At 46.6% G+C, this 27,422-nt stretch overlaps 1 protein-coding gene and 1 long non-coding RNA gene across 3 annotated transcripts in view; one reads left to right on the top strand and one right to left on the bottom strand.

Moving 5' to 3' along the window:
• Positions 1–24,209, top strand: part of AGBL4 (ATP/GTP binding protein like 4) — a 1,086,468-nt gene extending 1,062,259 nt beyond the window's left edge. Inside the window, exons 12-13 of the mRNA XM_032494231.1 lie at positions 16,671–16,767; positions 22,787–24,209. Of these exons, the coding sequence (XP_032350122.1) occupies positions 16,671–16,767; positions 22,787–22,907 (218 nt within the window). The 3' untranslated portion in view covers positions 22,908–24,209. The remainder of the gene's footprint in view (positions 1–16,670; positions 16,768–22,786) is intronic.
• LOC106728878 lies at positions 3,434–20,260 on the bottom strand. Of its 2 annotated transcripts, none has more exons than XR_001365153.2 (3): positions 20,094–20,260; positions 8,128–8,208; positions 3,434–5,031 (listed from the first exon to the last, which is right to left on the bottom strand). It is a non-coding gene; the product is annotated as an uncharacterized LOC106728878 (long non-coding RNA). The 2 variants fall into 2 exon arrangements; XR_004325012.1 differs by lacking the exon at positions 20,094–20,260 and adding an exon at positions 9,036–9,241.
• Positions 24,210–27,422: the final 3,213 nt, after the last annotated feature.

Genomic DNA, 27,422 nt, shown 5'->3' with positions numbered 1-27,422 from the left:
TCTGCAAGGGTGATAAGCATTCACCTAAAGGATAAGCAAGAATGAGAAGAGAGAAAGACATTCCCCAAGGGCCCGAAAGCCCAGAGCCATGATGAGCACCTCACTGCTCTGAAATAAGAGGCCTAAGTGATCTCTTAGAGCACTTTTAAGCGAGAAAACTATAATCCAGGGCAGGAACAAGAATCTAGGAAGGGGAAGGTTCGGTGTGGTGGAGGAAACTTGACATCTCACTCACCATTGGAAAGAACTTTCTTCAGGAAGCCAAACCCACAGCTTGCAGTCTGGTTAATTGGTTTGGGGATGTTTTCAAACACTGTAAGGAGAGGCAGAGCTCGGACAGATTGATCATGATTTGCAAAGACCCAGTACGATTAATGAATGATTAATGTGTCTTAAAAGTCCTACCAAACCAAACTTAGGTCTGCTTGCTCGTGTGCAGCAAAACCAATCTACGGACACCGGGTGTGGTAAAGGAAAGTAGCGTTTATTGCAGGTGCCAAGCAAGGCGGACAGGCAGCAAAAGACCTGAACTCCCCAGTGGCTTTCAGGGAAGGGTTTTTAAGGCAACATTTGGGGTGAGGGTTGCAGGGTTCGTGATCAGCTCATGGACTTCCTTCTGATTAGCTGGTGGTGTGGTAACAGGGTGATGTTTCGGGAATCTTAATTATCAACCTTCTGGTTCTAACCAGTCTATGTGCTTGTGATCAGCATGTAGTCACCATCCTCCACCTGGGTGGGGTCTTAATTCCAGCAGAACAACTCAAAGATATGTGTCAGACTGTTACATACATTCCTTGAGGGGGAACTAGGGCTCTGTTCTATCACTGAACTGTTACTGTCTAAGCTAGCATTATTTTTCTTGCTTGACTGCTTTCACTTTGTCTCTGTTTTTCCTGACTTCCCTAATTAGTAACTGCTTGAGTCTGCTCTTTGGAACTCTAGGGAAGGCCTAGGAGACTAAAGTTTTTTTCTACAAATGAGAAACAGGGGACATGAAGGTGCTTTTGTATCTGGGAGGGCCCACAGGGTCCTTCTCAGTTCCAAAAGTGTTGGTAGAGCTAATCTAATCTAATATGCCTTTTAATAGAAGAAGAAAGAAAGAAAGAGGAGGAAAGGAAGGAAGAGAAGCAAAGGGGAGGGCAGGGGAAGGAAGGGAAGGAAGGAAGAAGGGAGGGAAGGAAGCAAGCAAGCAAGCAAGCTTGCTTAATACCGTGATATTTAGAACTATTCTCAGTTTACAAACATGATGCTTCTTCTGTACATACCTCTATTTTGTTACTTATACTTCATATTGAAGACTCATCAGAAATTTAGCAGGTAGAGAATTCTGGAAGGACATCATGGGTTCAAAAACATGAGCAATAATGGAACACTATGAATGACTACCATTAGAGTATGGCTAGGGCACAGGGTGGGTGTGGGGGAGAAGCTGGATAGGCAGGCAGGGGTCAGATTATAAAAGGTCCTTGTTCTAGGTAAAGGAAGTTGGAGATTTATCCTGAAGGCAACAAGGAGCCTTCTTTAGGCTTTGAAAACGAAGAACTATACAGTATAAATATGTTACAGCATCATTCTGTGAAGTTCCTTTTCATAATGCCTGCGGAACTGTGTGCCCTCGAAGGGAACTAGTCATACCTGACTTACCTCCGTTATCTCCAGGGCTGGGCACAGTGTCAGGGACATAGCAGGTGTTCATAACTGTTGGTTGAATAAAATCGAGGTAGACCCAGAATGGGTACATGACTTGTGCAACATCACTGTGACACCTAGTGACAAAGGTAGGCCTTACCTCAGGCCAGAGTCTTGGCAGGTATATTACTAAACCCTGGGTCCCTGGGTACCAAGTCTCAGCTGATTCAGGGGTTTTGGATTTGAATGCATAATCTAGGGGCAGGGCTGATTACCTCCAGACCTCTGTAATACCAAATCCTTTCCCTCAGAAAGCCCAGGGACCTCTGTGACCAACCTCAAGAAGCTCACTAGCCTTGGGTGACCTCACAAGACCCACTGATGTCCCAGTCCAGGGGGACTCTCCTGGGTAACCCGAGGCCATTATCAAATACTTAAGGATCACGTACCATGGCCCAAGGCCTGGGGTGTAGGAAGATGAGTCAGATACAGTGGCTGTGCTCAAGGACTAGTCTGAACCTGAGCATCTCAAGACACAGACCCCGTCAGGTGTCTCTCGCATCCGTGCTGCCCAGCATACTCCGGCTCAAGGAGTTGACTGAATGAGTGATTGAAGGAACTTGAGGAAACAGGGAAGAAGAGACACCCATGTATATCTTTTATCACCCACATGTATCTTATACCACAGGCAGAAAGCTACAGGTATTATGAGATGGAATGAAGGTCAGAGGGGAAAAGAGTGCTCCAAGAACATGGTTCAGAAATTTCATGAAGGATGTGGTGGGTCTAGGCTAAGCCTTGACAGATGACCTGGACAGAGACTAAGGTGGAGAGCAAACATGAACAAGGGGACAGGCTCTGTTAATAATTATTTAACAAGTGTCTACTCTTTGTTGTGTGCCAACAGGGGTACCAAGCTGCTCCCAGAATTTACACTGCCAGAGAGGAACGAGGCTGGAGAGAGAGAGAGAGAGAGAGAGAGAGAGGGAGAGAGTGTGTGTGTGTATGGTGTTGGGATACACTGGGGGAGGACAGTGGCACAAGATTAAAGGGAGAGCCTGGAGGTTTAGATGGATCAACAACATTTAAGAATGTAAAATTTCAGATCACGTTAGGCCTTTACTGTCTACCAGCTATAAAAGGTGTCTGATGTGGAAGGAAAGCAAACTAGCACTCCCTGAGCACCTGCCACACACCAGTGAAAACTGCTTGGTGTACAATATTCTTATTTAATCTTCTAAGCCACTTTGAAGTATGTCTGTGCATCCCCGTTTTACAAATGAGGAGGCCAAGTTGAAGTGACTGGTTAGTGGTGGGATCTTTGTGGCTCCAAGGTCCTTGATTGGTTTATACCACAGTGTGCTCATCAGACAGCATGCTCACTCCGTAGCCTCTCTCCGTGCCCCGGCTGACTGGGGGTTGGGAGGAGTGCATGTGTGCATGCGTGCATGCCCGCTCATATTTGCCTGCATGTAGGTTCCCACTGTGGACTAGGGGAGATTCTGATTACTTCCGTCCAATTAGTGCTCTGTTCATTCTTGCTGTCTCCTTGTGATTAGAATTAATTGCTGCTGATTACACTGTGTGGAAGAAAAAGGACGGTCATCAGCAGTTCCACTTGGAGGAGAAAAACATTGTGATGCAAAATAAAACTGGTTCCTGAGGACCTGAATTAAGAAATTCTCTCTGTTGGAGAAAGATTAGGCATTCTTTGACAAAAATCAGTGTTGTATGACCCTATCCAGGCAGAAGGGCAACATGCCCCTGTTCTGGTCAACAGTAAAGATAAAAGCAAGTGAGGCAATATATTTATTTGCAAGATTGATTGTGTAAAAATCCGTCTATGTGATTTTGCAAATCTGTTCCTTGTCTGTAAGATTAGGAGGTTTAATGAGGTAAACTCCAAGGTCTTGTATTAGTCAGAATTCCTTTGGTTGCAAGTGACAGAAAACCCAATACAACTGACTTAAGTAAAAAGGGGGACTCATTAGCTCACAAAACTTTAAAGTCCAAAGGAATACTGGTTTTAGGCACGCCTGGATCAAAGGACTCAGACGGTGTCATCAGAACTTGGTGTCAAGCTGCTTCCTGAGCGTTGGCTCCGTTATCCTACAGGCTCTCTCCTGCCAGAAGCAAAATGGAGGCCAGCAGCTCCTGGTGGATGTCCCATCCCCTCAGTGCTAAGGGCGATTCCCTCTCTCACAAGTCCCAGAACTGCATCTCATTGGGCATGCGCCATAGCTGACTAATCACTGTGGCGAAAGGAATTCAGTGCTCTGCTTGCCAGGAAAAGGTTGACTCTATCCGCACTGAGCATCCGGGTGCAGTCAACCCCTCCTGAGCCACAGGGACTGAGACTGGGGGTTCAATGGCGGAAAATGGGTGTTGTGATAGGGGACTTGATTAAGAGTGGGAAACCAAACAAGGCAGATGTCCACCACCGGTACCCTCCCGCTCAGATATTTTATGATTCTCCAATCACTGGTGCCCTATCAAGTTCAGCCTAGAAAATGTGAAGGTCAGGGAGTACTTAAGTCAGGAGGTGTGGTTAAAGGCAAAAGAGAGAATGCCGTTTTTTTAAAGTGGGGATACAGATGTATTTTTTTTTAAACTGGGCGGGGGTAATTAGGTTTTTATTTATTTATATTTTAATGGCAGTACTGGGGATTGAACCCAGGACCTGGTGCATGCCAAGCACATGCTCTACCACTGCACTGTACCCTTCCCCCTGAGAAGAAAGCATTTTTGAGCATCTGCTTTACTAAGTCCATACTGGGGGCTCTCACATTCATTATGTCATTCAATCTTCACTATACTCTAGTTAGTAGCTGTTGTCATTTCTACTTTACAGATAAGGAAGTGGAGGATTAGGGGGTGAACCACTTGTCTAAGGTGTATTTAGTCATTCATTTACTTCTTCCTACAAACATTGGTGGAGCCGTATGAGGCTGTGGGGAAACAGGGATGGAGAGGATGCGGGCTCTGCCCTCCAGGGGCTCACAGTCTAACAGGGGAGAGAAAGGCGAAGAGCCATGGAGATTAGGGGTGTCGGGGGTACAGTGTGATGGGTGCCAGGCCATGCTCTTTTTTTGTCCCCTCCAGGCGCAGGCCCAAGGTTCCCCGCTCTGCCTGGGTGGGGCACTGCTCTGAGTTGACGGTTCAAGAGGAGCTGGGGTCCTTGGAGGCCCAGTGGTACTCAACTGGCTTCACCCTCCAGCTGTAACCGACTAGCTGTCAAATGAACCTGGATCCCCTGCAGAGGACAAGAGCGTCATGGTTTCCTCCAGAAAACCTCTTTATCTCTGCATCCAGGCTATTGGTTGATGATATTGAAGGCCTCTTTCTTCTCTTCATCAGACAGTCCCTCTTCCAGGGTCCATGCTTCTGGACTGTCCCCGTCCCCTAGGGTGACAGAGGGAGAACAGGGCCACTTTACCTTTTGCAGTTTGTGATGTTTCCTCTCACCTGCCCGCAGCTCAGCATTTCTCCCTCACAACCACATTCTCCAACAGTCACTAGGAAGTGGCCTCCATCTCTCCTCCCAGCAAGGTCCTGAGACAACCTTGGCTCAGGAAGAAAGGAGGAGCCAGATTCCCCTTCAGATTCCTACCATTTGCAGCAACATATGAATTGAACACTTAATGTGTCATACACTCTGCTAGGCACCAGGGAAATTATGGCGAACAAAGCAGACAGTCTTTGCAATCCTAGAACTTGGTAGTCTAGTAGAGGAGACAGATAGGCATCGCTGGGAAAGGTACCGACAGGAGCGGACCATGAAGGGGTGCCAGGGGGGTATATGATGGGAGCGCAGACATGGCCAGGAGGTCAGGGAAGGCTTTCTTGAGGGAGCGGCAGTTGAGCTGAGGGCTGAGGAATGAGTAGGAGTCACCTAGAGCCAATGAGGCAGGGGGTCTGGGCAGCCTTTCAGGCAGACGTGCACCACGGAGGGAACTTGAAGTGACACATAAACTGGTTTAAGAAATCCTGTTGCCCAAGGGATACGTGAGAGCATGGGATAGAGTATGACTCATTGTCCTATTGTTACTGAAATAGAGCTGGCCTGGATGAGATGTGGAACAGACATGTTTTATATCGACACTGAGCAGATTCTCAGCAGTGCTGTGGGAGGGAGGGAGGCAGACAGGCAGACAGACAGGCCAGCTGGCCCCACAGAGGTGTGGGAGAGCGAGGCTGGAAAAGAAAAGCTCCAGGGAAAATACACTCTCTCCTAAAGGCTGGATAAATGAGTTAGTGTTATGGGAAGTTTGAGCCCAGCTTGTTACCAGCCTGTGAGTGGGATCACTTCCGCTTTGCCCAACGTGAAACCAAGATGTCCCCCAAAGAGCAGGAGGCACAAGGGAATGACAAAGGCTGGACAGTACAGTGGAGCTTCACGTGGAAATCATGGGAGTTGCTTGCCATGGCTGTGCAGCAAAATAAAATTAGGTAAAGCTACTGCTAAGAAGGGTGCCATCAAAGCCTCTCTGGGGAGCACATAGCTCCCCAGCTTCTAGAAGCCACATTCAGATGCCCTGCCAGGAGCACTGGGGACACTACCACCCGGTTCTTCAAGACAGGAACCTGGTATGCTACCCCTGGTACATTTCCTAGCCCAGCCATCTCTGTCAGCACCCTGTGTTCAACCCCAAGCCACAATTTTACTTTACAAATATTTCTAATTCTGTCCCTCCCTCCTTACTCCACTGTTGTGTCTCATCTCAGGCCCTCATCAACCTCTCTGGACCAGAATGTCCTCCCTGTCTTTAATTCTGGTCCCTTCCAAACCATCCTCCCCAGGGCCCCTTGAGTGATCGTTCCAAAGCCAAATCTAACATTCTCCCTCCCTTAAGACCTGCCACGGCTCCTCGTTATCTGCAGCATCGAGTTCATGCCCATTACATTACACAAGGCGCTCATAACTTGCCTTTGTGTGTTTCTCCTGCTTCCTTCTTTATCTTGTAGAAGATATTCCAGCCGTGCTCAATGTCTTAAAGACTTTGAAGGGGTCACCAGGATTCACCATGCATGCACATCATGCCTCTGCCTTTGTTTAAGGCTGCCTTTCCCCACCATCATCCCCTCTGCCTAATGTTTTAAGTCCAAAAATCCCCCAAGGTCATCCATCCAGATTCAGACACACGGACTCAGGTCAGATCTCCATCTGTTCTGACCCAGCCAGCCTCTAACCTGATTTCTCTTCTAAATACCCTGGCACCACTCTCCTGCCTGATAAGGCTGGTGTTCATCTGAGTGGCCAGAAAGGATATCCCTGCTCCAGGGAAACACTTCTCCTAGGGGAGAGCAGAGAGGGAGTGAGTGTTAGAACCAGAGATCCAGCCAACTTTACAGACAGGAAACAGGCACACAGCATGGGTGGACCTGCAAGGTCCTATCCCTGAGCTTCCAGGAAACAGAATTTTAAAAATAGTTTCTTCATCTCTTCCCTCCCTCTGTCTCTCTGTCCTTCTTTTTCTCCTTCCCTTATCTTGTTTTTTGGTTTGTTTTCTCCCTGCCACCATTAATAGGTCTAACATGTGTTAAATGATTCTGAAAACAAATTTGAACATGACACACCCTTGTCCTTGAAGAGCTCACGCTTTGTTGGAAATGACGAGTTCATAAATAATAATGATAATTTTAAAAGCTACCACGTGGCAGCATTGTGCTGGGTGCTCTGGATATATAACTTCTAATCCACACAGCTGTACTGTGAGGTAGCTAGCATCATCCACTTCAGAGAGGAGACAACTGAGGCTCAGAAAAGGTAAGCAGTTGCCCAAAGTCACACAGTTAAAAGCGTAGGAGCCAAGATTAAAACCCATGCTTTTCGGATTCCAAACCTCACAGTTTAAGCAGACATATGTCAGGGGACAGTGTCAAGGGACAAGGCTTAGACTAGCTTATGGAATGCCAGGAATGCCCGATTTCAGAGTTTAGATCTTACCCCATAGGTGACAGGGAACAGGCATCGGGGTGTAAGTCAGGAAGTGACGAGGATGGCAGTTATAAGAATGTCACTCTCAGAGGAAACTGGGAGGCCCTGAAGGCAAGGAGACCAATTAGGAAGCTAAGAAGCAATAGTTCAGAGAAGAGAAAAGGGTCTGAACTAAAGGAACAGTGGTGGGATGAGAGGAGGGGGAGGATTTCTGACATGTTTAAGAGGTAAAATAAGCAACACTTGGTCCAGTACAGGTGTTTCCTGCCCTTGAGAGGCAGCAAATAATGCAAATAAAAAGGACTCTAGAGGCAGACATATTTGGGTCAGAATCCTGGTAAATCCACTTGCTGCTTGTGTGGGGGGTGCTGGGCATCTCTGAGTGACAGAGCCGGCCAGGTGTGCGGTGTGGGCTGAGCGCCCAGCACGGAGCCCACGCTCCACCCCAACACTCCACAGCATCCTCGTCCTCAGCTCTTAGCTAAGCAAGTGGACTCAGGGAGCATGCCGTCACCCCCAAAGATGTCCAGATACTAATCCCTGGAATCTGTAAGCGTTACCTTATACAGATATGAGGTCTCTGCAGATGTCACTGTTGAGGGTCTTGAAGGGGGCGATTATCCTGGAGTATCTGGGTGGACCTGAAATGCAGGAACATGCATCCTTATAAGAGGAAAGCAGAGGGAGATGTGGCCGCAGAGGCAGACTGGAGTGATGTGGTCCCAAGTCAAGGAAGGCCGGCAGCCACCAGAAGCCAGCAGAGGCCAGAAACGGTTCCTTCTCTAGAGCCTCAGAAGGGACTGTGGCCCTGTTAACACTTTGACTTTGGCCCACTGAAATGGATTTCAGGCTTCCAGCCTCCAGAACTGTAAGAGACTAAATTTCTGTTGTTTTAAACCATGCACAAATGTGTGCCACTTTGTTACAGCGGCCACAGGAAATTAATCCAGAGCCTCCCAGCGAGCCCCAGCTTCCAGCATTCTTTGCTGGTTTGGCGCCCTCCCTGCACACTCATCTCTAGCCTCCTCTCTGAAGTGAGCCTCTTAGAAAATACCCACCCTTTCACGTTGTGTTTCACACATCAAAGAGGAGGCCTCCCTTCCTTCAGTCTGTCTCTCCCTTCCTTCTCTCTGTCCGTCTCTGCCTCTCTCTCTGTCTCTATTCTTCAGTCTTGCTGCATCTCATTTATCATCTCTCCTCTTATGCTTGTGTTTCTCTCCTTTTGTTTGTTTCTGTCTCTCTGCCCCTCACTATTTTCTCTCCAGTTTCCAAGTGTGAATTTCTCTTGGTCCCAGATGATCGTTCTCTCCTGATCTTCCTGCTCCATCCTGACCCATTCTCTTTATAGCTTCCTGTCTGTTTGCATCTCCTTCTCGTTTTTGGTCTCTGCCTCTGCTTGTCTCTTTCTCATCTTTTCCTCCCTCCCGCTGTGCCTCCCTGTCTCTGTCTCATTCTCGGGCCTCCTCACCTCGGGGGTGCCTCAGGACTTGCCAGTGGTTGGAGGGGACTCTGCAGTTACCCTTGCAGCCTCCACACCACACTTGAGAGAGCCGGGTCGTCTGTGAGGTCATGCACGTGTCCATCACTACCGTGGGAGGACAGGTGAAGAAGGCAGAAACAAAAGAGCCATCCCTGTCACATTGTTCTTCTGCTTTACCCGGGGGCTCCTGGACAGATGCCTCTTAAAAGTCCGGCGGTTAAAAAAAAAATTCCAACCATGCCATCAGCCCTACCAGAGAGAAATCACTCTTCCTCAGCCTACTCCTCTGCAGAATGAATCATTCCCCTTTGATGATGCTCTTCTGTTGCTGGCGTGGGTAGGAGTGTGAGCAGAGAAAGAACTCTAGGTAGGGCTTTCTCAGCAGGGAGCAGGCAGGAGTTAAATGTTCATATTTGGAGGCAGGGTGATGGCAAGGAAAGACCTTCATGAGGACAGGGACTGTGTCTGCTTTTCTTGTCCTTGTATCCTAGCTCCTGGATAGTATATGGCACGAAGAAGGCACTTACAGAATATATGAATGAATGAATGAATGAATGAATGGCTTCAGTCCTCTTTGTGCCAATATTTGGTGAGCCTCCTTGGACAAGTCACTTTTGCTTTCTCATCTGCAAAATGGGGATAGCAATCAGACAACTGTGGGGAGAGAGGAAGTGAAATATGGCGTCGGCTGTGTGGGGCGGGACCTTAGCTCCCCGCAGGCAGGCCAGGCCAGGCCCAGCAGCTCACTGGTGGCTCTGGAAGAGCTGCAGGGAGTGAGAGGTGTGGAGTTGGTTTCAGCGATGAGGGCCTACGAAGGAAGGAGCAGGCTGGGGAAGGGAAGCCACAGGCCAGGTGGGAGGATATGTGTGGGACGTGTCTCGTCTGGCACTGCTCTGGGAGGTTGGGGGGGACCTTCATTCAGTCAGGAAACTGCTCAGTGCCAAGAAGGAGGTGTTCCTGATTCCCACCAGGGAGAACTCATGCCCAAGGATGGCCGCTATCCCCAGTAGTGGGACTGGACTGGACTTCGTAGGAGCCGTTATGAGGTGACTGGTCAGAGGGCCTGCTTCGGATGAGGAGGGTCTCATCCTTGGTGCAGCCCCGCTCCATCCCCTCCTCCAAGCCCACTGAAGCCCCACCCTTTCCTTGAGGCCTCCTCTGACCACTCTGCTTACTGCTACCATCTGCTGCCTGCCCCCTGCACCCCTCACCCGGTTCATCTTCACAGCCCTCGTCACTTTCTGGCATCTCAATTTATGAATGTACTAGATATGCAGCTTGTCCGCAGTAGCTAAAATGTAAGCTCCATGAAGACAGGGATCTTTGTCAGTTTTGTTCACGGTGCCAAGTGCCTAAAATAATGGCCCATAGTAGGTTCTCAGTAAGTATTTGATGAATGAAAGAACAGGGATGAGATTTTTCATAAGCTTATGGTGTTGAGACCTTTGCTTGAACATACCACGTGAATACTGGAAAGAACTTGAGAGACTAGACATTTACGCACAGAGAAGCCCAGAGAAAGGAAATGGCCAGGGTCACGTGGCATGTTACTGACTGAAACCAGGTTGGTCTCTTGATTCCCATTTATGGGCTCATTCAATGCACAGATCTGAGGCCCTGAGACAGGGGGACAGAGGGTCCTGCAGTCACTGCCATTCTCCTGGGGACCTTGGGCACTAAGAGCTGGGGCAGGAGGGCAGACAGTAAGAAGGGAAGGTACCAGGCAGTCAGCGAGAATTTGTGGTGTGAATGATCCTAAAGAGTGATGACTTGGAAACCGTTTCCATTGTTTGATCTTTTCCTATTTCTGATTCAGGACTGGGGGGCCCAGCATCTCACAGGCATCACAACTTCGAGCTGAACTCCTAGTCTCTCCCCTCAGCCTGTTCCTCCCTCAGTCTCCCACATTCCAGGTCATGGAACACTCCTGCCACCCAACCCAGCTACTAAGGCTAAGTACTCGGGAGTTGCCCTTCATTCCCTTCTCCCTTCCAGGCCCCACGTCCAGCCTGTCAGCGGGCCCTGCCAGTTCCTCCCCCCAGAACATATCTTCCCACCTCTACTGCCTCCGTCCTGGTCCCGGGCCCCTCTCCCCTGGGCCACGACCGTAGTCCCCTAGCTGATTTGCTTGCTTCCACTCGTACTTTATTCTTTTTAGCATAGCAGTGACCTTTTAAAATGATAAATCAGACCATCTCATTTTCCTGCTTAAAATTCTTCAGTAGCTTCCCATTCCCTTAGAAAATCCAGACTCTTTAAGGTGACCCAGCATAAGCTGCCACGTGATCTAGCCCTCGCCTGTTTCTCTGCACCAGCCCTCCTCCAGCCCCTCTCCCACCCAGGACCCTTCCCACCTGCCCTTCCTTCTTCATAGATGCTTCTGTACCTACTGCCCACTCTTCACGCATCCTCTCCTCAGAAAGGCCTGCCCACACCCCCATCTAAAGTGGCACCCCCACTGCCCTTTTTACAGACTCTGCATTTCCTTCTTAGCAGTATTAAAGTTGCAATTATGTGTTTATTTAGGTTTTTTATTACTTTGTTACTGTTTCTGCTTCTGGATTTAAGAACCACCTTTGTCGTGTGTGTGTGTGTGTGTGTGTGTGTGTGTGTGTGTGTGTCCGTCGGTCCTTCCAGATAACTTGACTATATATGATCAACAAATACACACTGAGTAAACAAATAGATAGATATGACTATAGATACTCACCAGCTTTTACTGCCAACAGAATAGAAGTTTAACCTCCTGAACTTGGCATTCAACGCCTTTGCTAATCTGTTGCCTTTCTACCACTGCAGCCCCACCTTCCACACTACACTTTAGCTCCCTGGGCCCCGGCCCTTCTCTGTCTTGCTTCTGGCCTGCAGTCATGTGGCCCGGCCACACTCCCCACATCTACCAGTGCTCATCTCTCTCTTCCTCCCCCTTTCAAATCTGTCTTTGTCCTTCAAATCTCTGCTATACACCCACTTCCATGAAGCCTTTCACTATTCTTCCACTTGGAATTAAATCTCCCACATGTCCACAGAATTTTGTGTTTGAAGATCACACTCAAGAGGGGAGAAAACACATGCACGGTGTTAAAAGACACTCACGTTCACATGCCACCTCCATCACTTTCAAGCCACAAGACTCCAGGTCAGTTATGCAAATTTCTCAGTCTCCTGTGGACTATGTGTAGATTCCTGCTTTAACCACGCAGGGTTATGGTGGGATCAGCGATACTAACTACACTACACAGTGCACAGGGTATGCTAAGAAAAAAAAAATTGTCTTTGTGAAGATGACAATACAGCCACCTGCTTGGTAAAGGAGTTAGTTGGGACATGTGAGTTTCCTCTTCTAGACTGTATACTGTGTTTGTCTTATTCTTCTTGATCTAACCCCAAACTCTGCCCCTCTTTGTAGCAGTACATACATGGGAATGAATGAAAGAATGAGAATGTCCCAACCCTCATTACCTGCTGAAGGGTCCCACCAAGTACTGGAGCTACTGACACCCACCCTTTACCATAAAACAGCTCTGGGCTGAAGTCAGAGTCAGCCTGAGTTTCAGACAACCCTGGCCAAACCCTACTGCTTCTCTGATTTGAGGGTCCTGATCCCACCTGCTTTCCGTTCCTGCCCTCTGTGAGGAACCCATCAGGGAGCCACAAAAGTATCTGAGGAAGATGACATTTTCAACTTATAGGTCATTCTGAGGTTTCTGTTGGTGGTGAAGAGTTGGGAGTTTTCACCCCAATTATTTTTTCTCCCTGAATTCTGCAATATATTGGAAAGGGTTCCATCCAGCCAAGAGAGTTATTGTTTCTCCTTGCCTGGATCCTAAATCTTTGTTCAAAGACAGCTTGTTTTAATTGAAAATGTTCAATCAATTTCTTCTCTTCTCCCACCCACGTCCCATTTCTTGACTCAAATGGGGCCAGTGCAGTAAATAATCTGAAGTGAGGCTCTCAGAGTTTGGCAAATATGTAATATGGTTGGCATGAGAAAGAGGGTTGTCCCAGAAAATTCCCACTGACATTGAAAACACTCTTTTTTCTTTTTTGAAATTTTTTCTTTATAGTCAGTTTATAATGTGTCAATTTCTGGTGTACAGCATGTTTCAGTCATACAAATACATACATATATTCTTTTTCTCTAAAGGTTATTGTAAGATATTGAATAGAGTTCCCTGTGGCTATACAGAAATCTGTTTTTTAATCTATTTTTATATATAGTGGCTAACACTTGCAAGTATCAAACTCCCAAATTTATCCCTTCCCACCCTCATCCCTCAGTAACCGTAAGATTGTTTACTATGTGAGCCTGTTTCTGTTTTGTAGATGAGTTCATTAGTGTCCTCTTTCTTTTTTTTAGATTCCACATATGAGTGATATCATATGATATTTTTCTTTCTCTTTCTGGCTTACTTCACTTAGAATGACAATCTCTAGGTCCATCCATGTTGCTGCAAATGGCATTCTTTTATTCTTTTTTATGGCTGAGTAGTATTCCATTGTATAAATATACCACAGCTTCTTTATCTAGTCATCTGTCAATGGACATTTGGTTGCTTCCATGTCTTGGCTATTGTATATAGTGCTGCTATGAACACTGGGATACATGTATCTTTTCAAACCAGAGTTTCCTCCAGATATATATGCCCAGGAGTGGGGTTGCTGGATCATATGGTAAGTCTACTTTTAGCTTTCTGAGGAATCTCCATAATGGCTGCACCAAACTACATCCCCACCAACAGTGTGGGAGGGTTCCCTTTTCTCCACACCCTCTGCAGCATTTATCATTTGTGGCCTTTTTAAAAATGGCCATTCTGACTGGTGTGAGATGATATCTTATTATAGTTTTGATTTGCATTTCTCTGATAATTAATGATATTGAGCATTTTTTAATGTGCCTATTTGGCCATTTGTATGTCTTCATCGGCGAATTGCTTATTTAGGCCTTATTCTGCCCATTTTTGGATTGGGTTGTTTAGTTTTTTTGTTATTAAGTTATATGAGCTGTTTATATAGTATGGACATTAACCGTTTGTCAGTCACATCATTTGCAAATATTTTCTCCCATTCTGTAGGTTGTCGTTTTATTTTACTTATGGTTTTCTTTGCTGTGCAAAAGCTTGTAAGTTTAATTAGGTCCCATTTATTTATTTTTGCTTTTATTTCTATTGCCTGGGTAGACTGCCCTATAAAATTGCTAAGATTTATGCCAGATAATGTTTTGCCTATGCTTTCTTCTGTGAGGTTTACCATGTCTTGTTTAATATTTAAGTCTTTAAGCCATTTTCAGTTTATTTTTGTGTGTGATGTGTTCTAACTTCATTGATTTACATGCTGCTGTCCAGTTTTCCCAACACCACTTGCTGGAGAGACTATCTTTTCTCCATTGTATATTCTTGCCTCCTTTGTCAAAGATTAATTGACTGTAGGTCTGTGGATTTATTCCTGGGCTCTCTCTTCTATTCCATTGGTCCATATGTCTGTTTTTATGCCAATACTGTGCTGTTTTGATTACTGTGGCTCTGTGGTATCGTCTGAAGTCTGGGAGTGTTATTCCTCCAGCTTCATTCTTTTTCTTCAGTATTGCTTTGGCAATTCTAGGTCTTTTGTGATTCCATATAATTTTTAGGATTATTTTTTCTAGTTCTGTGAAAAATGTCACAGGTAATTTGATAGGGATCGCATTAAATCTGTAGATTGCCTTGGGCAGTATGGCCATTGTAACAATTTTGATTCTTCCAATCTAAGCGTGTGGGATAGCTTTCCATTTCTTTAAGTCATCTTTAATTTCCTTAATCAATGTTTTGTAGTTCTCCATGTATAAGTCTTTCATCTCCTTGGTGAAAGATTTATTCCTAAGTATTTTCTTGTTTTGGATGTGATTTTAAAAGGGATTGTTTCTTTACTTTCTTTTCCTGCTATTTCATTGTTAGTGTAAGGAAATGCAGCTGATTTTTGTATTTTAATGTTGTATCCTGCTACCTTGCCAAATTCTTTTATTGGCTCTAGTAGTTTTTTGTGTGGAGCCTTTAGAGTTTTCTATATAGTATCATGTCATCTGCATATAGTGACAGTTTTACCTCTTCTCTTCCAATTTTGATCCCTTTTATTTCTTTTACTTGCCTGATTGCTGTGGCCAGGACTTCCAAGACTATGTTGAATAGAAGTGGTGAGAGTGGGCATCCTTATCATGTTCCAGATTTTAGTGGCAAAGTTTTCAGTTTTTCACTGTTGAGTATTATGCTGGCTGTGGGTTTGTCATAAATAGCTTTTATTATATTAAGATATGTTCCCTTTATACCCACTTTGGTAAGTTTTTATCATAAATGGGTGTTGAATTTTATCAAATACTTTTTCTGCCTCTATTGAGATGACCATGTGGTTTTTGGCCTTTCTTTTGTGGATGTAGTGTGTCACGCTGACTGATTTGCGTATGATGAACTATCCTTGTATCCCTGGGATGAATCCAGCTTGATCACGGTGTATGATCTTTTTTATGTGCTGTTGGATTCTGTTTGCTAATATTTTATTGAGGATTTCTGCATCTATGTTCATCATGTTATTGGCCTGTAATTTTCTTTTTTGGTAGTGTCTGTCCGGTTTTAGTATCAGGATGATCAGTCATACATGAACATACACATATTCGTTTTCATATTCTTTTTTACAGGTTACTACAAGATACTGAATACTGATAGTCATGTTCAGAGCTGACGGCTAGGGGATAAAAGCTAAGTGCTTTGAATGAAGTCAGTTCAGAAGCCATGAAAGTAAGGGGCAAGGGTACCAATCACAGACCTGGGGAGAGGAGTACCATGGGAGGCTTTACTAAAGAAATACCACCCTATTGGAGAACTGATGGTTAAAAACTAGCCAAGGGGAAGGGGGAGGCACTTCAGGGAGAGGAACTAGCTCGTGTGAAGGCCCAGAGATGTGAGATATAATGCACAGAGCAATACTCCACATTGTTAAACAGATGACTGTTGTATTAATTTATACTAAAGTGGTAATGGTCAAGATGGAATTGGCCCTTTCCCCTTCCTCGGGGAGTTTGTACTATAAAAGGTCACAAATCCTCACCCTAAGGATTCATTATTGGTAGATTTCAAGGTGGAATGGGGATATCGTTCAGGGTGAAGTTGTATTATTTTCCCCAGTTACCGATGTAGATGACTGATCCCCGAGGGTCAAGCAGGCCCTGGTCTATACACAACAAAGGGTCCCTTGCCCTTGGGTCTTGCTAATCTGCCTCCACCCTGAGCCCCCTGAAGCCAGACCATAAGAGCCCAGTGATTCCAGAAGGTACTCAGTAGGTTCTAAAAGCTCCGATCGAGGCTTTGGGGTGAGACTACATAGACCCATATGCTGGCCCCTCTCCTTCCCAGTTCTGTGACCTTGGGAAAATTGTTGAACATCTCTGCACCTCAGTTTCGTCATCTGTAAAATGAGGAAACTAATAGTATCTAACAAACATTTAAGGTTTTGTGAAAATCAAACAGTTCATAACAACACTTAAAACGGGGCACAGTGATACTGTTTTAATACCATTATCATCTTTATTACTATCCTCTTTTCACTCTGTCTCAGCCTCTTTTCAAAGTGGCTCCTTAACGCACACATTTGCAGATATGAAGCTGGGGCGGAACGTGGCGAGAACGTTTCTGGATTATTACCGGCTGAACCCTGTGGTGGAGAAAGTGGCGATCCCCATGCCGAGACTGCGGTAAGTGCAGAGCCGAGTGGCGGGGGCTGGTGCCGTGCCTCAGTGGCTTCCAGTTCAGGGGCACGTTCCCTCAGCCTTTCTCTGGCCCTGTTTCCCATCCAGCCATGCCACAGGGTGTGTATGGGGCAGAAGAACTTAAGCACAATTTCCGATTCTAAAGTATCATTGTGGGGTCAGACAGTGAGGCGGTGGTCACATTTCTGGGTCTAACATGGGAACCCACAGGGATGGGAGTTGCTGGGAAGCTGAGTCTAGTCACTGTCCCAAGCTAGTCTGGGTGTTTCCATATGCTCTCCTCTGACAGATGATCCTCTAGGATTCCTCTATCATCCAGGCTTAGAAGGTCTCTGATCCTTCTGTTTCCTCAACTGTGAAGTGGGGACAATGATGCCCACGTAGACTTTAGAGACATGCAGTGGAGCCCCCTGCACAGTGCCAGGCAGTGTGTTCCCTCAGCACATGACTTCTTCCCTCATGATGCAAGGCTCAGGGCTGGGAGGACATACCCCTGAGAAATTTCACCTCAGATCCTCTGCTGGGGCCAATTTCTTGGATCAGTGAAGAGAGAGGGTCAGGAGATGAGTGTCCTTCCTGAGGGCTGGACCAGAGCTCAGTGCTGAGTGTTCCCAGGAAGCATTTGGGCAGTGACACCCAGTGGCATCTGGAATGTGCTGGCCCTGCCCTACCCAGTGGTCCAGCCTCTTTGATGGACATGACAATATCCAACTTAATGCTCCTGCCAGACCAGTCTTCCCACTGACCTTGCCCAAGTGCTCTGCTGCCTCAAGGCCTTTGTACTGATGCACTTTCCCCCATCCTGTTATTAACAAAAACAATGTTAATCAATCACTTATTTACTGAGTGAAGTACTTTTTGCTCATGGTCTTACTTATTCCTCAGAGATAATTTGTTCCTGACATCACAAATGAGGAAAAGGAAGCTCAGAAAGGTGCAGAGAGTTGCCTGAGATCAAAGATATTTTGTCAGAGGCAGTATTTGACCCTAGGCATTTATGATTCCAAAGCTGGACTGAAGTCCAGCTAAGCTCCACCTCGAGTGGGAAGCCTTTCTTTCTCACTATCAGTGTGGGTTCAAATTCTGTCTCAGGCTCATTCTAGCTGTGGGATCTTTGGCAAGTTTCTTAGTTTCATGAACCCTTTCTCTACTTACCTATAAATTGGGGGTAACAACAAGCACCTCTAAGGATGGTTTTAAAGATTACATACAAGCTTGGCATAGTGCCTGGCAGCCAGTGGGTACTCAATACACGCTTCCATCTCCTCTGGTTTCTGGGCTGCAGTCCAGATTTCCTGGCAGCTCATCATGGCCTAGGGCGAGTCCCTGGACTTCTCTGGTTGGACCGGATGCTCCCTCTGAGCCCCAGCTCCACGTGGAGTCTGCATGACACTATACTCTGACTTAGACTGTCTCCAGTCATTCCCCTCTGTCCTGGTTGATTAGCCCTTCAGAAGGAGGGCGTCTGTCTCATCTCTGTACTCCCAGTACCTAGGCTGTACTGAGCATGCGTGCGTGTATACCTCCGTTCATTCTCTTAGGAAAAAAACACTTCATGCTAGGCCCCTGAGGGGAGGGGGTGCTTGAACGAATAAATGATTAAGGCATGACCCTGACCTTGAGGAGCTCACCCCTAGAGAAAGGTGCTCAGTTCATTCTTAGAAGTCATTCTTGATTGGTTAAAGTTCTTAAAAATTTAAAGCTTTATAAAACTCAAAAGAATTCTTAGAATCTCATTTACAAGTTGATGTGGGGATTATCTGTTTCAGGTCCTCTGCAGCCTGAATAAAATTATCCTGATCCTTTACCACTTTGTTCTTGCATGTTGCACAGTCAGTGAAATGGTACTGATGCTCAGGGAGGGTAGCGACCTTCCTGATGCAGACAGGACTGGTCACTCCCAGGGCTAGAGCCAGGCCCCATGAGCCCCAGCCTGGTGTTCTCAGCAAGTTAGTGAAGAGTTCTTCAAGATGGGGGAGGTGGGACCCCAAAACTGGGTCTCAAGGATGCAGGAGAGTTCAGGCTCTGATTTCAGCGGCTCACGGGACCTCACTGCCCTGAGCCTTGGAGCCCTCATTAGAAAGGAGCCCATTCCCCAAAGTTCACAGCCTTGAGGACTTGGGGTAAATGTGCCCACCCTTCAGCTAAGGAAAACAAACACCCTCTCCATCCCCAACATCTCGGCCTCATCAGACTATCAGTATAACTTAGCTCTAATTGGTCAACAACTCTTGGCAAAACAAATCCCAGGAGGACACAAGGCTCTGGTTTGGGACTTGAATACTTCTCCACTTTTGTATTACTTTCCACCCAAGCATAACGTAAGTGAAAGAGCAGTTCTAGTTTTAAAGGAAAATTACATGTTTCGACTCAAAATTAATCCTTGTTTTCCCTAATCTCTGCATAATTACATCGTGTTGGTTTCCAGCTACGTGCTGGCAGAAGCCTGTCAGCGTCCCTGGGTGCCGGGCCACCCTTCAGAGAGGCTGCATGGGGAGGGCCAGGATGTGGGCTGGAGAGCGCAGGCTCAGGGATGTGGCCTTGGTGATCAAAACTGAGACCCCCACACTTACCTGGACCACAGTGTCACAGTCACAGGGCTCAAACTCGAAATACACCATCAAGGTGGATAAAAATTAGACAAGGAAAATGAACAGGCCAGGTGAGCCTCAGCGGGAAGGCAAAGAGTGAGCATGGAGAGTGGGTGGGCCTCTGAGGGTGAGGTGGGCTCAGGCACATGATGGGTTGGGAGGACCACTTCCACCATGCAGTTTTGATGTAAGTAGGGGTGGGGTGGGAATCATCAGCGATTTATCACACTGGAACCCATCATGTGGCAGGCCCTACACTGGGGGCTGAAGGAACATAAACTTTATCCATCAGGAGCCCAAATTTACAGGAGGGAAAGCATGTACATATGCAGAGATAAACAATACTGAGCACAATGTGTAAAACTGCTCAGCTACCCATCAGATTACATACACCCTCTCTCCAAAACCCTCCATGGCTCCCCCATTACCTTCAGGATGTTTCAGCCCCTCTTCTTGCTATTCAAAGTCCTGGCCTACATCTGAAACTTCATGTACAGCCTCCTAGGACACGCCATTCTCTTGTACCCTCTCCACCCCACCTGCTTTCTACCACTTTATACCCCCAATCAGTTATTTTCATGCCCCCATGTTCACCCTTTTCTGTCTTCCTGGGATGTTCTCCCCTTTATCTCTAGATAGTGAACACCACCTTACTTTCAAAGCCCAGTCCAAATATTGCACTGTTTCTTTGTCCTTGTTCTCCACCTGAGGTAGACCTACCTCCTGTCTGCTGGATTCCCTCACTGCATGTGTGCATGCACGTGTGTGTGGTCATCCCATGGGGTCTCGTCATGGCACCTTCACAGGTCTGGCTCCTCCACTGGATGGGTTGCTCCTTGAGGCACTGTTTTAGTCACTCCTGTAACCTCAGTGCACGGTCCAGGTCCTAGTGGGGAGTAAGTCCTAAATAAGCCCTGAATGGATGAATTACAAAATAGTAGAAGTGAAGAAGCCCCTAAGCATCACCTACTTCAACCTCTGCATGTTACAGCAAAGGAACATGAGACCCAACGAGAAATTATTCTCCCACATCATCTGGCACCCATTTGGCAGCCAGCAGGAGTATCCCCAGAAGGCTTCAGGGAGAAAGCGGGGTTTGAACTTGGTGCTCAAGGACAGGTAGACTTCAAATGGATGAAACAGAAAGGGGAGAGCAGCTATTGCAGGCTGGGTGAGAGGGTTTAGGAGGCAAGAAGCAGAACATAGAAAGACACACTCCAAGGCAGTGACAGGCCAGGGCGGCTGGAGGAGTAGGGCCGGCAAAGATGGGGCCGAGGGTTCATTCTCGTCACCAAGCCGTCCTCAAGCACCTCCTCCACCCCTGGCCCAGGCCACTCGGGAACCAGAGAGAAAAGTCAGAGGCATCAGACTCACAGTCCCGTGAGAGAAACAGCTGGGCAAAGAACTCCCTAGAAAATGGTGTGCTGAGGGAGGAGGCGCAAAGTGCTGCAGAAGCCTCGAGAAGGGAGAGGCTTATTTTCTAGGGAGTCGGCCTCCCAGAGGAGGCGAGTCTGGAGAGGTGGAAGAGAAGCAGCTCTGCGGGGCCCAGACCCCAGATGCTTGCCTTCTGGCCCCCTTCTCTCTGTGCCCTCTTCGCCAGCTGCAGAGGCCTTCTGCCTCTGTCGCCCCAAAGCCATTCTGTACCTATTGACACTCCTCCCCGGCCCTGCACACGCCATCTACCTGGGGCTACCCTACCTGTGATTACACCTGGGCTTGCACACCCTCCTTGACCCAAAGAAACATACCCATCTTATTTCCCATGCTCCCTTTGGGTGTGAGGAACCACATTCTCAGTGATATATGAATGGCACCTTGTAATTGGCAAAGCTCTTCCCTACCCCCATTTACCATGCCTACAAGGCAGGAAGGACATGGGCCCGTCTCTGTTTTAGAAATGAAGAAATGGAGGCTCAGAGAAAGGAAGGGGCTTCTTCAAGATGACACTGCCTGTGAACAACATGCCAAACATGTGTCCCAGGCTGCTGATGGGGACTAAGGTCTAGGGGTATCTCACCCACGCTAGGCAGCCCGGCCACGTTAGCTCTCTGTGAGTGTGCAGTTTCCGGCAGTGAGACTCCTGGGGGCGGGGAAGACATGTTAGGAGACTCCTGGGGGCGGGGAAGACATGTTAGGACAGGGTGGCCCTTTTCTGTGCTGCCGTCTATTCCATCTTTACTTTATTCATGACTCATCAGCAGTGAAGGAAAATGAGTACTCCAGGGTCAAAGCAAGATGGGTTATAAGGGGTCACTTCTTGAATCTTAAACCAAATGGCTCAAGAGATTCCCATGTTTATGGCACTTACCATTTTTTGCTACGCACTGTAGCTCTCTATTATTTTTGCAGTTATTATTTTGTGCAACTATCTCCTCTACTAAACTGTAAGCAGCCTGAGGACAGCATCAATGTCTGACTCACCTCTGTCACCTCCAGAGTCCATCGGACCATCCCTAGCACCTAGCATCACACCTTTGTAAGTTACGGTCAGCAAGGGAAGACGCTAGGTGTATTGATTCGTATTATCTCCTTTAACTTCGCACCACTCTGCAAGACTAGAATATTTCACCCTTAATTTGTAAATGAAGCTCAGAGAAGTTTAATAACTTGCCCAAGGTACACCTGTCATATATAGCTGACCTGGGGGATTCAGTTCAGTTCTTTCTGGCTTGTCCACTCTTTCTACTGAAATAAATCTTAGTCCAGCGTATGAATGACACATCAATGTCATGACACTACTCAACAATATAATGAACAAGCAATGCCTTGTACGAGGAAAATGCAAAAACGGATAAAACTTGGTCCCTGGACACCTGGAGCTTCTAGTCTAGTGTGTGAGCAGAACAGACAGGGGCGGATTACTGAAGAGTAGTGTGAAGGGTGCTGCACTGAGTGCTGGGGGCTGGGATACAGAGATGAACTAGACACATCTCAGCCTTCCGAGAGCCCCCAGGCTTGTGGCGGAGACAGACTCATCACAAAATGCCACAATGAGGCTATGCTGAGAAATATAAAGGGAGCCCATGATGGCTATGAAGGCAATGAGGTCCCAGACCCTGTTAAGCTATAGTTTCTTCTGTGTGTCCATCCCCACCCTATCGTGAAATGGATAGAACGATTAGAATCCAGGTAGAAAATGTGGAAGAGGTAGAGCTGCAGGACAGTTTTTCTCTAGAACCAGAATGACGCAAAGTATCCGTCCATCCATCTGAGAGTCATTCATTAAGTCACACTGCCTGCTTTGAACCAGGCCCTGGGATGGGTCCCTGGGAGGCAGAGAAGAGGAAGTCAAGGCCACTGCTCCCAGGAGGTCACAGTCCAGTGGGGGAGATAGACATGCACACAAGTGAATTCAATACACTGTGTATATGTGCTGTCTTTCTTCTCTCTTTCTGTTATCTTCCCCTTTGCAGGAAAGAAAACCCCCCTCCCTACAAGCACCCATTCCTGCGGGGCCCGGCCAGCAACTACCCCAACGGCAAAGGGGACAAGAAGAGCTCCATGAACCATAAAGACCCTTCACACTCTTTTTAAGGACATGGAGTCCAGGGAGGTCTTGTGGTGACAGGAGCATGCATTTTCTGCTGGGGCATGAAATTAATCACCCTTCTCTAGTCTCCAAGATAAGGGTTGTGAGATAATGAATAAGCTAGTGAAAAGGAAGGGGAAAAAATGAGAAATCTCACCATTGATTTTCCCTTTTACCAATGGAAAATCGATCGTGAGCCTTCAGCTTAAGGAACAAAACAGGAGACTTAAACCAGACGAGTAGATACTGTTCTCCTGAACACAGACATCCTCACAGGCAGAGAAAAGCCACATCCCTTTTGAGAGGTTGACACTTCTCAGGTCAGTGCTTTCCAGCCCATTTACTGCTTTAAGTTATACAGTTACTACAGATGGTTACCTTTTAGAAGAGGCTAGTTGTTTATAGTTTAAGAAATGCGGTGTCCACATTTGCTGATCCAAACATCAGCAACAACACAGATAACCCAAAGACAAATGCACTGTTGGGAACAACGGGACAGGATTTTTGAGATCATGGTGGTCTTAGACAGACAGTCGCTGTATCTATGAGCTGCATGCTTCCTGACTCTCCAAACCCCAGCATGCAACCTCAGAAAACTGCTCTGAGAGTTCTTTTCCAACAACCTGGGTAGTTTAATTAAAACTTTAGCTCTTAAAGCAAAAAGTGCTGGCTGCACATTCCAAAAGCTCTCTCATAGTTAAGATCTCTAGATCCTGGTGTCTGAGATCAAACCTGACCAACAAAGAGGTGGGCATGGAAAATCTGCAATTGGAGATGGGGTGGGGGTTGAGGGAGCTGCCTGCCAGGCACAGGAGATGCAAAAGACACAAGGATGCACTCCAAGGCAGGTGGGGATGATCAAATAAAACAGCGGCAGTGGCAATTTCCAAAGTGGGGCAAGCTCAATATTGTGCATTTTTCTACAGAGTAAAGTGCCTCTGCATGATGAATGGGTCCGAGGGAGTCAGCTCCCTTCCTGTCTGTGAAGCAGCAGGCTGTCACCATGACAGCCTGCTAATTAAAATGACCTCCCGGAAATGAGGATTAGGAACTAGGGAGAGGGAAGGAGACTCAAGGGAGATAGGGCCTTGAGCACAAAGCTTCAGTTTAGCATCCTTTTGCTTTGGGTTGGAGATTTTCAAAGTCAGTTGCAAAAATTGAGAGCAAAGCTAATTTTCCCATTGCTGATTGGTTTTCAGAAATGATAACAAAGAACCATAAGTTAGTTGGCTACAAACGTTGTGTTGTCAATACAGCTTCTCCCCTGGGCTCTTGTTGCCCAGAGGAACACAAATAAAGAGCTTCATGTAGCTTCTCTGTTCCTCTGAGCGTTCTTGGCGCCTTTCCCTCTAGGTCTCTTGCTCCCTCAAGAACCAGCCAGTCGACCCAAATTTGGTGTAACCCTCACTTTGCTGTCAGGAACTCTTGTCATCAAGATAAGGATGAATAGCCAACACTTGACTATCCCTCAGTTCCTGTAGCACAGACTGCTCAGCATGAGCCAGCATCATGGCAGGCCTTTCCGAAATGATAGCATCTCTGGAGACAGCATAAATAGAGGCAGGTCACATAAAATCAGAGTGAAGAGAGTCCAGATCTACTTTTCCCTGGTCAGACTGCTTCCCTAATGTGACCATTTTTAGACCTTACTTTCTTTTTGGCGTTAAGGTGGATTGTTTTATAAATCTATTCTGCATATTAAATAATGGCATGGTACATTTACATTCTATTGGAAGTAAACTGATACCTATTTTAGTCAAATCCTCACTGATGTAAAAACATCATCTATTTTCATCAACTTTTTATCAACGGAATAGCCTATGACAGATCCCACTTTCTAAAACCTGCACTGATTAACTGGATCACACACCTTACAGGCAGCAGGCATGCTAGTGCTTTAAGAGCAAAAATTTAGAGCCAGGCAACTCTGGGTTCTAATTCTGCATTCAGACCCTGGTTCTGTCTCTTAATATCTGTGTGATCTTGGGTAAGTTGTTTAAGCTCTCTGAATCTTAATTTCCTGTAAGACAGTGAGAGCAGTCTACCTCATTACAATATTTATGTAGGTTTAATGAACTTAGGTGTGGGAAATGTCAGCAAAGGTGCTCAATAAATGATAGCTGTTACGTGGAATGGGACCAGGACAGTGAAGTGTCTGCAAATCATTTCCTGTTAGAAACAGATGAGGAGACTAGAGCTGTTTATCCCTGAAGTGAAAAATGAAAGGGAGTAGGGGCAGGAAAGCAGGATCACAATCTTTGAAATGTGGAAAAACATCTTGAACACTCTTTTAGTCCAAAGAAGCAAACTTGATCTGTGTTGCCAAAGGTAAGAGCCAAATCAAGGGAGGTGGTCTCAGTAAGACAAATTTCAGCTCAAAAAGGAGGAAAACCTTCTAGTGAATAAGAGACATCAATCATTAGATGGGCTCCCTTGAGAGACACTGAGTTTCCCATCACTAGAGGTATGCAAGCGGAGTCTGAATGAACATCTGTCATGGAGAAACTAGGGGGTTTTCTTCTCTAGGGGGTTGCTGGCAACACCTCCTAGTCCATAATTCTGGAGAGAAATGACATGAAACAAATGGTTATATTCCTGATGTCAGACAACAGAGTGTACAGTATAAAATGTATCATTTAACACTAAGCAAGTGACATGTCTCTGAATTAGAGAGGATGGACCCTGCTAACATTTAGCAATCCTTAAGAGGGAAAAAGACATGGCTATAAAGCAGATGTGTTTGTAGGATGTTTGCAAAATGACTGCTTCTCCACATTGGGAGGCTAAGGCTAAGGGACCAAGGGTTGGCAGTGGACCGCCCTGTGGCCTTAGCCTGCTCAGCAACTCCCTAGCTTTCTTGGACCAGGTTATACCTATGGTCTCAGGTTAGAGGGGAAGGGTTTCAGCACTGAGATGGAGGACAGCACCAACCTGGCCAATGAAGGAGACTGAACCTACCAGCCCACCATGCCCAGCAGGGGGCGCTCTAGCCTCTCTTCTGGTCTGCTCACTTCCTTCTCAGGATAGAGCCACCAAACTATTATACCAAGACAACTATACAAAAAAGAAAGGAGGAGAGCGGAGGGACATGCTGAGCTTCTACCTGGCTCCATAAACAGTGCCATTTTGTTCTGCACTAGTCCAGAGGCTCAGAGACAGGACTGAAAAGTCTATCTACCCTCAAAAGCTATGGCAGACAAGCTAGAGGCCACCCAGACTCTGCCCACCTGCCCCTGGGTCACCTGCCTCTGATGACGGTGGTGGTGCAGCAGCAGCTGGTACAGCAGGGGGCCTTCGGCCGGGAGCTTTCCCTGTTGCCTCTGAGTGAGGGAGGACCACAGGATGAGCTTGTGTCCTCTCGCTGTAATTCAATGACACACCTGAGACTTGCCTAAGAGGACTGACTCATTTTCCTAAGTAGTAAGTGCAGTGCCAAGCATGGAAGTCTCAGGTGATTAACATTTGTGGAGCATCAATGCATCCACTACCCAGTATTTATTGAACATTTGCTCTGTGCCAGGCATTGTGCCAGATGCCTTTGCATCCATTGCCTTATTTGATACTCCCAACAGCCCCTTGAGGTATCATTTTCTCATTTCCCAAGTGAGAAAATTAAGATTCCTAAAGGTAAAATCCTTTGTTTGCATTCATATGGATAGAGAGAACCTGGATTCAAATCCAGCTTCCCACTACTCCACACAGGACCACCTTCTCCATTTGTTTCCAGGTAAAATCAGGTCAAAACAGGAAAGCAGGTGAAAGCAGAATAACAAGTAAACCACGACATCACTTAGAGGTAGTGGAGGGGTGGGAGAGAGGAAGGAGCATGTAAGTTTCCAGGCTGGGTGTCAGTGTAAGGATTTCAGGAGCTGAAACCCTGCCTTATTCCCAACTCTCATTCCCACACACCTGTTTGAGTTCTTGCTGGGCCTTCCAACAGGGTAGGATTTGGGCAAGGGGCTCATTTACTGCTTGAAATGCAGAGGCTTCTAGATCTTCCAGGATCCCTGGAAGCTCAGCAATGTAGTCATTATAGGCCCCATCCTGGAACCCTCTCGGTTACTGACCCCAGGCCGCAGAGCTAATTCTAGTTTTGTATCACTCCCTCCTTCTGGAGTGTGTGAGCAGAGCCCACTGTGTCCCTCAAGTGTTGTTCAGAAATTTCCTGAGTCCTGCCTCTTTTAAGAGCACCAAGATTAGCGGTCCTTTCCCTGTGGCTCAGCTCAGCCAATGGGGCACCAGGGCAGACAGAAGAGGGGAGACATTATAACCTAATAAGGACAGCCTAGGCTTAAAAAGTCAGATAAACTAAAATGTGAATCCTAGCTCTTCTGCCAACTAGCTGTATGGCTTTGGGCAAAAAATTAACTTCTCTCAGCCTAAGGATCCACATCTGTAAAATGAGAATGAAAATAGCTACCTCCTATAGTTATTGTGAAGATTAAATGTAATAATACAGGGCCTCTAGTTAACACTGTATTGTGCACTTTATATTTGTTAAGAGGGTAGATCTCACATTA

This window comes from Camelus ferus, chromosome 13, assembly GCF_009834535.1.
Source record: "Camelus ferus isolate YT-003-E chromosome 13, BCGSAC_Cfer_1.0, whole genome shotgun sequence".
Taxonomy (NCBI): domain Eukaryota; kingdom Metazoa; phylum Chordata; class Mammalia; order Artiodactyla; family Camelidae; genus Camelus; species Camelus ferus.
The sequence above is the reverse complement of the archived record's forward strand: the minus strand, read 5'-3'. Positions and strand labels throughout refer to the sequence as shown.